Raw genomic sequence first — 15,247 nt, 5'->3', positions numbered from 1 at the left:
ACTGATTGGTTCAAAATATATTTTGCCTTACAATTATCGAAGAAATAACAGAAAGAAAGAAATATTGGTTTCATGTCATATTATTATACTCTTAATAAGCTTGTTATGTTTGTATGCTGCTATGAATGGAGAGTTGTTGTTAGTGTGTCTGTACCGGCGGTTGGGTCCAACGACCCCATATGGAGAAGACAAAGAAGATTTCTGCTGCATCTTCATTGAGGAGTATCATGGCTTCTATAAGCAAACATAACATATACAGGACAAGCAAATAATTTATATTAAATTTACACAAACTCTTTGAACACTTTTTTTTATTTGTGTTTGGTATTACCTTTATCTTTATCTTATATCTTTATTATCGTATAAACACTTACTTAGATTGGGTTAAACAGAGTTTTAATTTTCCGTGATATGTTTATTGTGATAAGTGATTTATTATCGTAGAACAAGAAGAATCTGACAACAGCAATAGATAACCGACATTGTGGAGAGCGACCAATTAACGCAACATAGAGAGGTGTATATATATATATCTACTACATCTAAGTAAAGAGGAGATAATTATAGTTGAAGCATTAGGTTATAAGTTTTTTGTTACAAATTGAAAATTCAAATAGTTTTATATTTTTATTGCTTAATTTTATGCAATGTAATGCTTTGTAATGCTTTGTAATTGCACTTTCAATTAAAATTTCTATTAGAAACTGTATAAAAGAATTATATCAGTATCAACAAATATGAGAGATATGGTTTTAAGCCATCGTTTGATTCTATAATATTAACATATTAGCACTTTTATTGGAAACCCTTCGCTTACTATTGCTGTTTTTATTGTTGCTTTTATATTTGGGTACCTTTAATATACCTATAATATATGTATGTACACACATACATACATTAAGTGCGTTCTTAACCAGATTTACCTCCAGTAATTTTTGTAAGAGAGTATGGACTTGGCGATTGAGATTATGAAACAGTAAACTATTTCTTTTTATTTAATTATGAGATTTTAAATAGAACAGGAATTACAATAAATTTCATTAAGCTGATAATGTTGAATTAACCAAGATTGAATCTTCTAGATAAAAGCTATCATTAATCTGATTTCAAAGTTTTTATTTTTTTGGCCTGTCTTAAGTGTTCATGTTGTGCTTTTTTATTATTTTTTACAAGAAAAAAATAATGACAAAATAACAAAAATAATTCATTAATTTTTGACAAAGAAATATGTAATTCATATATCATATATGCTTAGATTTTAATTATATACATTTTTATTTTATTGTTTTATTTATATTATTATTTAACATTTAATAAATTTACAGAATTTTTTAATATTTATAATTATTATAATACTAATAGAAACTAAATGCCAAATATTAGTTCAATCTAACATTCATATAATGTAATTAATCTATATCCTTCATTCCGACCATTATCCAAACATTTTCAAAATTTGGCTTGTCTCACTAAAAAAGTTGGAGATTGTTGTGCTTTGAAACAGAGATGTAGACACAGCTATATGATATATATAGTTTATGCTTTTGTTAGCTATCGTCAAAATTTGTAAAGTTTCGATATCTAACACTTGCGTCTGGAGTATAGAAAATCAATTTTTATTTCTTGAATTAGAAAATATATATATTATGTATAGATTATATACATAAAACGTGTGTGTAACTTAATCACTCTATTACCCAATTACCAATATATGACTCAATTGCTTATGGAAATAGTGCGGCGCTCTCAAAGACCAATCTTCTTACAATGGCAAAAACTTAACATTTTGAAGAAGATATATATTTCTTAATTATATCTTTTTATAAAACAGAATTATTATAAAACATGTGCATAGCAAGTCGTATAACTCATCTCTCTCAAAGCAAAAGAAAGTAGAACACTTTTCTGAACTATATTTTATGTTTGTTTTCAGTACCGGAATATTTACATAGGCTTCGTTCTGATATCTCTTCATTGATTTTTAAGCCCCTCAATAATATAAACTCTAAAACAAATTTTGAGGCACATCTACTCAGTAATTCATTACATTTTATACTTATAAATTATTTCTATTTAACAAACTTACAGAGAAGTATACAAAGCATTCAAATTATATACATCCATCAGTTAGGGATTTTATATAATTGTTGTTTAAAAACTATTCTGTCTCTCAAGTGATATGAAGAATATATAGAAATGGAACTTAATAATCTTTCTATTGATTTCTATTGATAGAATAGAATTCTGTTCTATTTTTATTTTTTTTCTATTGCTGCTCAAGAACAAGAGTGATTAAAAAATAAATATAAAAATTCATGTACCATTTATATCGTTTATATTTTGTCGTTTATATTTAGAAATAATTGAGTTGACAGGTTTACCTTGAATTTACAAAGATACCTCATGAAGACAGCATAATATGTTATCGTTAAAGTTACCAAGCGCATCGAGAACTTGACGATATGACGGTGTTAGTCTCATCCCATACAATCTCATAATGGACGTGAATATCTCTCTGTCTTAAAAACTCTATCTATTAATACAATGCTTTATATTGTATTATACTACACTGACTATACAGTTCTTAATTCGGACAATGAATATGATTTACAACGATTGCTTTATAGATTTGAGAAAATGAGAGTAAACTATAACATGTAGATATTGAAAGTAAAATCTATAGCGTTGACTATATTAAGGCACCTGCTGCGATGTCATTTAGTCATTAAATACGAATGCATTAAACTAATCATAAAGTTTAATTATATTAGAGTAAATACGACATCACTGAAAGATTTAAAAAAAAGTGGAAAATAAGTTCAATCCCAAAACACTACTCAAATATCAACGATGGCAGTACTCTGAGTCTGGTCATACGAGTACACAATTTAAACCAAAACTGATATTGCAAAACGGAGTATTACGTAGACATGTTCCAACATGAAAATGCGATTTTCGCAATCAATGTATAACTGACCCCATCCTCATTGCTTCAATCCACAAAGAAGTTATTGAAAAGGCATTCGATACATAAAACAGAACTGAATGGAGCAGTAGTGGAATGAAAGGATTGACATCGCCACGTCCAAACAATGCCCAATAACAATCAGATGACTGGGAGTACTGTCCTCGTGGCAATGGTATGAATGTTGGATTGATAAAAGAAATTGGATTGCATTTTAAAAGACAATAACTTATGAAAATTTAAGAGGAGTATATACTATAATATTAACTTCTATATACAACACAATATTAATATATTTTAATTGCAGATCAACCAGTAAGACTTCAAATTTTTACATTTAAAATAGATTAAAGTTAATATGTAAAAACAAAATACTATGTATTTATTATAATATGGACATGTAAATATAAAGAGAAAATAATTTATCAGTGCTTTCTATGTTAATCTTATGAAGAATTGTAGTCAAGCTTACAGACATGAAGTTCTCTCTTTGTAATTTATTTAGATAGTGCCCTACTAAAAGTTACCTAGTTAGGTTATTAGGATCTTTGAATGATCGAAGCGTATACCAAGTTATTACCCAGCTTTCAAGTTACTCTTGAATCATATTAATTTTTATATACCGATGGACAGTTGCATTTTTTAAATACCATCAATGGAGAAATTGCTCTCATCAGAGGTGAGAATGTTTGGAAATTCGCCTCGTTCGTGCAAGCGTAACAACTTGGTGTAAGATCTTGGTGTAAGATCGTATAGCTTGTGCTAGCTTGTAAACAATATAAGCAGCTGTCAATGGTATGAATTTCACGTAGTTGGCAATATCAGTTTGACATATATACCTGTGTGTAGTTGGTAACACTTAAATCGGCTAACCCTGTATACTATTCAAACATAACCTATTAAATAAATTAAATTAATGTATATAATAATTAATAGTTTAATAAGAAATTAATATTTTATATATATTAATTTTAAATACTTTAATCTATTATTAACGATATCTAAGAACTGTACAATAAATGGAGAGGTTTTTTTTTCTGACCTCTCTAACAAATAAAATGTTAAATTCTTTCAAGCTTTAATTTTGTGATATTTTCCTGTAAAAATAAGCAACCAATGGAACTTCGTTAAGCCAATATTTACTTATCATTTAAGAGAGCACACACAGCGCCACATATTTACACAATAACTCAATATGACATGTATCTGCATAAATTACGAAATATTAAGCCATAATCCATTGTCCTACGACCTTCCGCACAAACTTTTCTACTGACACAAAAACGGAAGCGTTTGAAAGGAAATTTATTAATAAAAAATATTTGTTCTTGTATTTAGAACTTCCATGCAATTTTCCGACAAGGACCGCACTTTTCATGTCGGGAAATGTGCGTACATGGCGACTTCCGTAGCGGTTTATGTACAACAACATAACATAAACGCTTGATGAAATTAGCTCAAATACAGAGTAAATAATGAAAGAGAGGTAAAAAAAATTATAATGAATAAATAAATGAAAATTAGAAAACGCATTTTCCCGCGTACATACAGCGAAACAATTAAAATTGGCGCCCTCCGAAGCCCACGGCCGGAATTGACAAAATTAATTAATTTTCTAAACATTTTCCCCTTCCACTTCCTCCTATTTTAGTATTCGTACAATCCTCCTCACGTCAAAGCTAGGAAAACAAAAAATAGTCATAAATGATATTTTTAATCAGATGTAACGTTATAGGTCTTCACTGTAACAGAATGAATTATTTTTTACAGTGTACAATTTAGTAGATGACCCTGTTATTCCGCGCTGCTTGTATAAATATTTTCGTCAATTGTTTTTTGATTAACTTATTATGATTAAATGTGAATGTGAAGGGATAATAGAAGTGGCATGTACGCTGTGTTTACAAAACCTGGAATACACTCATCCCAAGGGTGCAGACGTACTCACAACGAAACTTACACTTTCATTCGAGTTGAAAACGCCATCAAATGCCACTTTTACACTTTTACTGGTAAGTCCTCTACTTTTTTATTATTATTTTTTTTTTTTTGGTTGATTTTTTATATCTGTAATATGTTGGGTGTGCTGAGGTGTTCATCACTCGTGTATCTTGCGTCATGAAAAAATTAATGCGACTGGAAAAGTATCAATCTTACCACTTTCAATGTCAGTATTCAACAAGTGCGCTCTGTTAGTGGTTGCTTACATTTCGAAAATACGGGTATATCCGGTACTTTAAAAGAAGTGCATCAATTAAGTCAATTGTTTAACTTAAAAATTTCACGTAGCAAACATAATGGGCTTAAAATTTTTGGAACGTTTTACGCAAGCAGACAACATTTTTCAATCGTTACGCCCACTTATCTATATCTCGCTCATCGGTCTGGCACCTTTTCGTATGAATTCACAGAAAGGATTGCGCACATCTGCTCTGTCCTTTGTCGCTGGAATTGCACATTTCTTGTTTTTTGTTCTATGCTTTTATCTATCATTGCGAGAAGGTGGCTCCATTGTGGGTTACTTTTTCCAAACAAACATAACAAAACTGGGTGATGCAACGCTCTCGCTAACTGGTATCATTGCCATGTTGACTATTTTCGGATTTGCGATTTTTAAACGGAACGCTCTAATACAAATCATACAGAATAATTTGGTTGTTGATGAGATTTTCGTGCGCCTTGGCATTAAACTCGATTATCGTAAGATTTTGTGGTACTCGTTTGTCATATCGGTGGGTATGTTGCTCTTTAACGCCATCTATTTATGTGTTAGCTATATGTTGCTGCGGTCCGCTCTGATCTTGCCCACGTTCGTGGTTTTTACGACATTTGCTTTGCCGCACATCAATATCAGTGTGATGGTCTTCAAGTTTCTTTGCACTACACATTTGGCTAAAAGTCGCTTCATTATGCTGAATGAGGTAAGTAAATTTAATAATAGATAATACTTATGAACTATAAGACATGTGTAGATCTATACATCTTTATAGAAGATTTGTTTTCTTGCAAATAAGTAAAAAAAACATATTTCTAATCATGACAATTCTTGGCAACATCTTGCTAAAGTCTAGCTAGTATAGACGATCCGGTAAATACCTTTTTCATACTTGCATCCTAAATACTAAATATGCCTTTCTTAATTTCTATTAATGAGTTCGATTAAAAAGAAGACATATGTTAAATTGTGTTCAATACTTTTTATTAATAATTCCTTGTGAAAAGAGAATAAATTTCGATTAAGAACAAGCATATCAATTCTAAGTAAAAGACAGTTTCTTTCTGGTCATGGACATTTTCAAAAATACGTTTTTCGAATCGGTAAAGTAAATGATCCGAAATATGTATATAGAGATGCAGACGAGGACAAGGTTGAAGACATCACTTACAAATACAGTAATGAAAGAACATTGCTTGAAACAAAAGTAGGTGAAATAAAGCCGGTCGTATATATTACAATGAAATTGATGCTAGCAGATGAAAACTGGAGCACCATAGACCGATTCGTTACAATCGTAATCAAACGGAAAAAATATGATCTCGAAAACTGATAATTACGAATTTCCTCGTCTTTTAATTTGACCTATGATATTGTCTTGTTTAACGAATTGCATTTTAAATTGATTGTCCATCTTTTTTTATTTAATATACCTAGCAGTCTGTGACATTTTATTGGTTTTCAAAAAGTTTGGCTTGAGAGGTAAAAGTAGTCGTCAAACGAATATGTGATATGTCCCACAAACAAATATTTTCAAGAGATTGCAGTAATGCTCAAAGGTTAAAAAATAAAAAAATTAACAACGTTCCTTTCCATATTGGGCGCAAACTATTCACAGATTATCAAAGGTAATAAGTATTACTCCTAACAAAATTTTGATGATATTACTTCAATAGCAATTTCTGTTACTTTCAATCTCCAGGCATCCAATAAATATCGATTTTGTTGTAGATATCAAGAATTAAAATATAATATTAAAATTCTGAGTTATAATATATGTATATCTGGAATGTATTTAAACTTAATTGAAAAAACTTCCAATATATAACATTTCTCTATTTATGATGTTTATAACTTTTTCTTTTTAAATAATAATAAAATATTTTATTCATCAAGCAATAATTTTTATTTCTCCTTCATTTTTCAAGATTCTCCAAGAAATTTTGGACTCGCATATTGAACAGTCTAATGCAATGGAGCTATCACCAATGCATTCTGCTATTGGCATTAATCACAATACAACGCAACATCGTCGCGTTAATCCAGTTATGCAAACAGCTACTCCACGGTACAGTGTTACATCGATAATACGTCAAAATCCTGAACTATCACTAAAGCAAGTTACGAATGTACACAATTTACTGTGTGATATATGCAATACAATTGAGGAGTATTTTGCATATCCCATGCTGGCTATCATAGCTATATCCTTTCTATTTATATTGTTCGATGATTTTTATATACTTGAAGTAGTGCTGAACCCACATTGTGTGGAAACTGTTGAAGCTGATGAATTTTTTGTGTTTTTCTTTGCACAAATGCTCTGGTATGTAATTATTATAATCCTAATTGTTGAAGGCAGCAGTAATACAATTAAGGAGAGCGGAAAAAGTGCTGCTATTGTGCACAAAATACTCAACATAACTGATGATCCAGAAATACGTGATCGTCTATTACGTCTCACATTGCAGCTATCACACAGACGCGTACGTTTTACTGCAGCTGGACTATTCAATTTAGATCGAACGCTAATTTTTACGGTATTACTATATATATAATATTGAAATATAGATCATTTGTAAATAAAATTATAATTTATTTGTTTTTCTTTTTAATTTTATTAACTATTCATTTGTTAATAATTTGAATTGATTTGAATTGACACACTCTCAGATTACCGGTGCTGCCACTTGTTATCTCATCATTTTAATACAATTCCGTACTATGTCACACCGTGATGGAGGAACTGGGTCTGCAAATGCTACAGATAGATGTATACCTTAATCGGTTTATGCAATTTTAATGTTGCTTTTTACTGTTATAGATTACAAGATGTGTATATTTATATTAATGTAATAATGCCTTGTAAATTTGCGATTTGTTTTTAATAAAATCTGTGCCTTGAAGTAAAATAAATTTTGTTTTCTGTTATCTTATATATTATAAATAAATAAAAAAAATTTTTAACTTATATTTTGATTTTCTTTCTTTCCAAATTTAGAAAGAAAAATATTTAAATTAAAAAATTAAGAACATCGAAAAAATGCTATATTTAATAATGGATTAAACATTAAATTAGTATTATTAAACATATATCTAATGCGTTTTTTAACTTACCTTAGCTATATGCATAAGATATTATTTTATTGCAAAAAACACGTTGTTGTCAAGGGAAATTAATTTTTTTATTCAAAATATTAGCCATCGTCATTTATATATTTCGCCCATCTCTCAGATTATTTATGAATGCCATTCGTCGAGCCATTTTCCAACTTCCTCGAATTGTTAAAGTGCTGCTCTGCCATTACGTACCACATTAGACGTGAAAAGATGATATTCTGGGGTCTGGGAGTTTTCAAGGTGTATTTTACTGATTTTGCAGTGAGTCCCACACATCGTGTAATAAAATCACTTTCCTGTGTCTTATGACCTATTCCGATCGTCTTTCGATCAATACGCGATTTAGTTTAATCACTCGTTTGCGATAGTGTTGTGAACCGGGCGGGTCACCATAGTCTTTCAACCCATCACTCATTGACTAATCTTTGCATATACTCGTAACAAACATAAATCAAAACCACAGTGAAACTATATCTTCACAGGGCGACTGTTTCACGGCTAATCCCCCTGTGACGGCATTAGACGTATCGGATTTGGCGGCGTCAATTTCACGTTTGAGTATTTGGCTGACCATATAACACTGTTTTGAGTATTGCCAAGTACTCATCATCAATGATCTTAGAAAATATTCGTATTTTTAAAGTCCTGTATATAATTTGCAGGACTTCAAATTTTTAAGAATTACTGGACTTGTAAAATGTTTTACATTACTTACTTACTGCTGTCCTTCTCTCCTTGTGAAGCATAGGAGGGCTTCAACATTAATGCGTTACATTAGTGAATATATATCATTCTGTAAATCTGTAACTCCTTCGGTGCAATTTATTTCTGAATACCAAATATAAGTTGCAAGCCGAGCGTATTATTTTTAAGCAGAACAAAATAAAACCCTCTTGCTGTTTGGTGATTCACGGGTTCAATTAAAAAATTTATCATTCACATTATTCTGATTAAATTTCTTATGGACAGTAGGCAGGAAATATTTTTGAATTCTTTGCACATCAAGAAATAAAAAAAATTCAATTAAATTTAAATCGAATATAAACAGTAGTAACAAATGTCCGTAAGAGACATTTAAAAATTAATATAAATTTATTTTCTAGTAATTAAATTTTCAAAAATGGTATGCATTATAAACTTCGAGACGTCTGATAATAAAATTGTTATCTCGGATTTCGATACTTTTCGACAATGTAGAGCTATAAGATCTCAGATTCCTTCAGATAACCTTTGTGAAGAATCTAAGGTCAGAATTAAAATGGAATCAATTAAATCAAAAATAATGAGATTGATTGTTGATTGGTGTCGTCATCATGTTAGAGAAAATTGGTTCGATGTCGAGATTACTGAGATTACTGAATGGGACAAAAGTTACTTTACACTCGACACTTCCACACTGGACTGTCTTCTAAACGCTGCCAATTCATTAGAAATACATCGCCTTTCCGCTATGGCCGTCGAAAATAAACACAGAGCAAAAACTGAATATAATAATATTGTGCATTATTTGGAAAAGACCTTAGTTATGAAATTACCAGGAGATAAGTCCATACCAACACCAAGGCTAAGTGCACTGCAGAACCAAGATGGAACTGAGGAAGGTGATCAAGTTAAGTCAACAAAAAAGGTATCATCTAAGTCAACGTCTCGGAAATGTTTAATAATGTAGACTCTGGACTAGTCCACACCGTTGTTTAGATAATGTTTGCAAACACGGACCCAAAACGTAGTATATTTTATAGTTGCCGTCTTTTGACAAGCATTATTAATAAATAAATAAATTTTGTTTTGATTTTCACAACCTAAAAATGGTTTATTTTTAATTATTTGTAGAATTATTGAAATATAAATTTATTTATTTTTATTGAGTCACTTTAATTCAGTGTCCGTCAGCCATATATCGAGTCTTCTCGATAAGAAAGAAGGTTTATGTAGGCAGTCGTATACAAATTAGCTCCTAAAAAAAACAACTTTTGATATTTATTAGTAAACTAAATAAAAAACTATTTTAACCAGTAAGAGGAGGCGAGGAAAGTCTCATCACCATGACTAGACGGTGCCCGTTAACTCGGTATACGATAAATTGTTAAAAAACGGAGCCTAAAAGAGACGAGTTGATCGCTTAGAGAAAACGATTAACTCGACGATGTAAACCTGGCCGCTTCTAGACTAATTTCAACACAAAATTTTAGTATCATAGTTTTCAAATATAATAAATTATACCTTATATTCTTTTGATTATATTACTCAAGCTCTCTTATCATTGTTAGTATTTAGTATTGGTATCATAAGATTTTATTAAAAGCATTTGCCTACTTTTAATCCGCCATCTCGGAGAAGCAACCACTATATGGTCACAATATCAACTTATAGGTCTGTAGATCTGCCGATCTACAAGAGCAGCCGCCGATTATATATATCTTAATATCTTGCCACAATTTTGATGACAATAATAACAGTAGCAATATATAACAATACCATTTAAAACAATAATGACATATATATAAAATACATTTCCATAAAATATAGTTTAAATTTCTAAAGCTTGTGAAAATTCTTCAAATTCTTTTAGCGAAACCACCCATTTTCTTCTTAAATAGACAAACAGCCGTCATATAGAAAGTTTCAAAATATATTTACTATAGAAAGAACATTAAATTTTTGTTTTTTTACAATAACAAAATAGCTATATTTTTATTCATATATTTTAAATATATATATATATATATATATATATATATATATATATATATATATATATATATATATATATATATATATATATATGTATATATAAATATATCTATATACATATATATATAGGTATATATATTAATATATATATAGATATATATATTAATATATATATAAATATATATAGGTATACATATATATATATATATATATATATATATGTATATATATAGAATTTGTTTATATATAAAGAATTTTTATAATATTTTCTCATGTTATATTCTTTCTGTTTCTATTACAATAATAAACAAATAAAGTATTAATAATAATAATTATATATAATAAATTTTGTTTTTAATAATAATAATTATAATAATAATATTTATAATAATAATAATAATCATTTTCATCATTTTATAATATTTCATGTTCATAGTTTAGTTTTTCATATTTTTTCATCATAATATATTCAACTTGTATTCATTTTTATTTACGTTTTTTATTAAAATATATATGGTATTATTAATTAATAATTGTTTACAATACACCTCATACCACTAAATAATGCACATAAGTTTTATTTTTTAAAGGATTTCTTATACAATATATAAATAATAATTTATTTTGTTTCTTTCGTTTCCTCACGTTATAGTTAAATTCATATTATGTTTTCAATTTGTTTTATGGAATTTTTAAAATTTTAGTTTATATATATATATATATATATATAAAACTAAAATTTAATTTATTTTTTAATTTGTTATAATAAATACGCACGTTAATATCTCGCATATCATGGATTCCAATTTGAAATAATATTATATTTTTATAAACATTAACAAATTATTTATAATTATTAAATTTTTTATTACACATATATTAAGTTTAATAATTTTTATTTATCAACAACATTAACATTATTAAATTATATATGTACTTATATTTTTAAATATTTCTTGAGTTTGAATTGTAAATATATTAAGAAATTTATTATTTTTGTTTGACAGTATTTTGTTTTTATATCTTAGTTAATATTATTATTTTTTAAAATAAAAATGTATAATTATTATCCCTATTTACTGCATATTAAGTTTGTTTTCATTTAATTTTATACTTAATTCTGTTTCAATTTATTTTATTATAGTTATATAAAAATTACATTAATACGTATAGACTTAGTACAGTTTTTAGATTTAAATTATGTTTAGTTTAATTTTCAAAACGTTAACTAAATATAATTCCTTTTTTATTTTATAAATATAATATTTTTTATTATCTATATATTTTGATTTTCTCTTCTTTTGTTTATACCATAATTACTAGAAAGAAAAATATTTAAAATTTTTAATAAAATTAAGAACATCGAAAAAATTTAGCTATATTTAATATGATGGTATTATATTACATTAAATATAGAATAAATAACAATATAGTATAAACTCATGAGTATACTATATACAAATAAATTAGATGAGAGCATAAGATATTATTTTATTGCAAAAAACACGTTGTTGTCAAGGGAAATTAATTTTTTTATTCAAAATATTAGCCATCGTCATTTATATATTTCGCCCATCTCTCAGATTATTTATGAATGCCATTCGTCGAGCCATTTTCCAACTTCCTCGAATTGTTAAAGTGCTGCTCTGCCATTACGTACCACATTAGACGTGAAAGGATGATATTCTGGGGTCTGGGAGTTTTCAAGGTGTATTTTACTGATTTTGCAGTGCGTCCCACACATCGTGTAATAAAATCACTTTCCTGTGTCTTATGACCTATTCCGATCGTCTTTCGATCAATACGCGATTTAGTTTAATCACTCGTTTGCGATAGTGTTGTGAACCGGGCGGGTCACCATAGTCTTTCAACCCATCACTCATTGACTAATCTTTGCATATACTCGTAACAAACATAAATCAAAACCACAGTGAAACTATATATTCACAGGGCGACTGTTTCACGGCTAATCCCCCTGTGACGGCATTAGACGTATCGGATTTGGAGGCGTCAATTTCACGTTTGAGTATTTGGCTGACCATATAACACTGTTTTGAGTATTGCCAAGTACTCATCATCAATGATCTTAGAAAATATTCGTATTTTTAAAGTCCTGTATATAATTTGCAGGACTTCAAATTTTTAAGAATTACTGGACTTGTAAAATGTTTTACATTACTTACTTACTGCTGTCCTTCTCTCCTTGTGAAGCATAGGAGGGCTTCAACATTAATGCGTTACATTAGTGAATATATATCATTATGTAAATCTGTAACTCCTTCGGTGCAATTTATTTCTGAATACCAAATATAAGTTGCAAGCCGAGCGTATTATTTTTAAGCAGAACAAAATAAAACCCTTTTGCTGTTTGGTGATTCACGGGTTCAATTAAAAAATTTATCATTCACATTATTCTGATTAAATTTCTTATGGACAGTAGGCAGGAAATATTTTTGAATTCTTTGCACATCAAGAAATAAAAAAAATTCAATTAAATTTAAATCGAATATAAACAGTAGTAACAAATGTCCGTAAGAGACATTTAAAAATTAATATAAATTTATTTTCTAGTAATTAAATTTTCAAAAATGGTATGCATTATAAACTTCGAGACGTCTGATAATAAAATCGTTATCTCGGATTTCGATACTTTTCGACAATGTAGAGCTATAAGATCTCAGATTCCTTCAGATAACCTTTGTGAAGAATCTAAGGTCAGAATTAAAATGGAATCAATTAAATCAAAAATAATGAGATTGATTGTTGATTGGTGTCGTCATCATGTTAGAGAAAATTGGTTCGATGTCGAGATTACTGAGATTACTGAATGGGACAAAAGTTACTTTACACTCGACACTTCCACACTGGACTGTCTTCTAAACGCTGCCAATTCATTAGAAATACATCGCCTTTCCGCTATGGCCGTCGAAAATAAACACAGAGCAAAAACTGAATATAATAATATTGTGCATTATTTGGAAAAGACCTTAGTTATGAAATTACCAGGAGATAAGTCCATACCAACACCAAGGCTAAGTGCACTGCAGAACCAAGATGGAACTGAGGAAGGTGATCAAGTTAAGTCAACAAAAAAGGTATCATCTAAGTCAACGTCTCGGAAATGTTTAATAATGTAGACTCTGGACTAGTCCACACCGTTGTTTAGATAATGTTTGCAAACACGGACCCAAAACGTAGTATATTTTATAGTTGCCGTCTTTTGACAAGCATTATTAATAAATAAATAAGTTTTGTTTTGATTTTCACAACCTAAAAATGGTTTATTTTTAATTATTTGTAGAATTATTGAAATATAAATTTATTTATTTTTATTGAGTCACTTTAATTCAGTGTCCGTCAGCCATATATCGAGTCTTCTCGATAAGAAAGAAGGTTTATGTAGGCAGTCGTATACAAATTAGCTCCTAAAAAAAACAACTTTTGATATTTATTAGTAAACTAAATAAAAAACTATTTTAACCAGTAAGAGGAGGCGAGGAAAGTCTCATCACCATGACTAGACGGTGCCCGTTAACTCGGTATACGATAAATTGTTAAAAAACGGAGCCTAAAAGAGACGAGTTGATCGCTTAGAGAAAACGATTAACTCGACGATGTAAACCTGGCCGCTTCTAGACTAATTTCAACACAAAATTTTAGTATCATAGTTTTCAAATATAATAAATTATACCTTATATTCTTTTGATTATATTACTCAAGCTCTCTTATCATTGTTAGTTTATATAGGTTTATATAGGTATACATATATATATATATATATATATATATATGTATATATATAGAATTTGTTTATATATAAAGAATTTTTATAATATTTTCTCATGTTATATTCTTTCTGTTTCTATTACAATAATAAACAAATAAAGTATTAATAATAATAATTATATATAATAAATTTTGTTTTTAATAATAATAATTATAATAATAATATTTATAATAATAATAATAATCATTTTCATCATTTTATAATATTTCATGTTCATAGTTTAGTTTTTCATATTTTTTCATCATAATATATTCAACTTGTATTCATTTTTATTTACGTTTTTTATTAAAATATATATGGTATTATTAATTAATAATTGTTTACAATACACCTCATACCACTAAATAATGCACATAAGTTTTATTTTTTAAAGGATTTCTTATACAATATATAAATAATAATTTTATTTTTGTTTCTTTCGTTTCCTCACGTTATAGTTAAATTCATATTATGTTTTCAATTTGTT

At 28.5% G+C, this 15,247-nt stretch overlaps 1 protein-coding gene across 1 annotated transcript; it reads left to right on the top strand.

The window, feature by feature from the left end:
- Nucleotides 1–5,262: 5,262 nt before the first annotated feature.
- On the top strand, nt 5,263–8,060 carry LOC119662752 (putative gustatory receptor 28a). Its single transcript, XM_038072499.1, has 3 exons — nt 5,263–5,886; nt 7,109–7,720; nt 7,854–8,060. The coding sequence occupies exons 1-3, from the start codon at nt 5,263–5,265 to the stop codon at nt 7,962–7,964; spliced, it is 1,347 nt and encodes a 448-aa protein (XP_037928427.1). The 3' UTR covers nt 7,965–8,060.
- Nucleotides 8,061–15,247: the final 7,187 nt, after the last annotated feature.

Source organism: Teleopsis dalmanni, chromosome X, assembly GCF_002237135.1.
Source record: "Teleopsis dalmanni isolate 2A chromosome X, ASM223713v2, whole genome shotgun sequence".
Taxonomy (NCBI): Eukaryota; Metazoa; Arthropoda; class Insecta; order Diptera; family Diopsidae; genus Teleopsis; species Teleopsis dalmanni.
The sequence above is the reverse complement of the archived record's forward strand: the minus strand, read 5'-3'. Positions and strand labels throughout refer to the sequence as shown.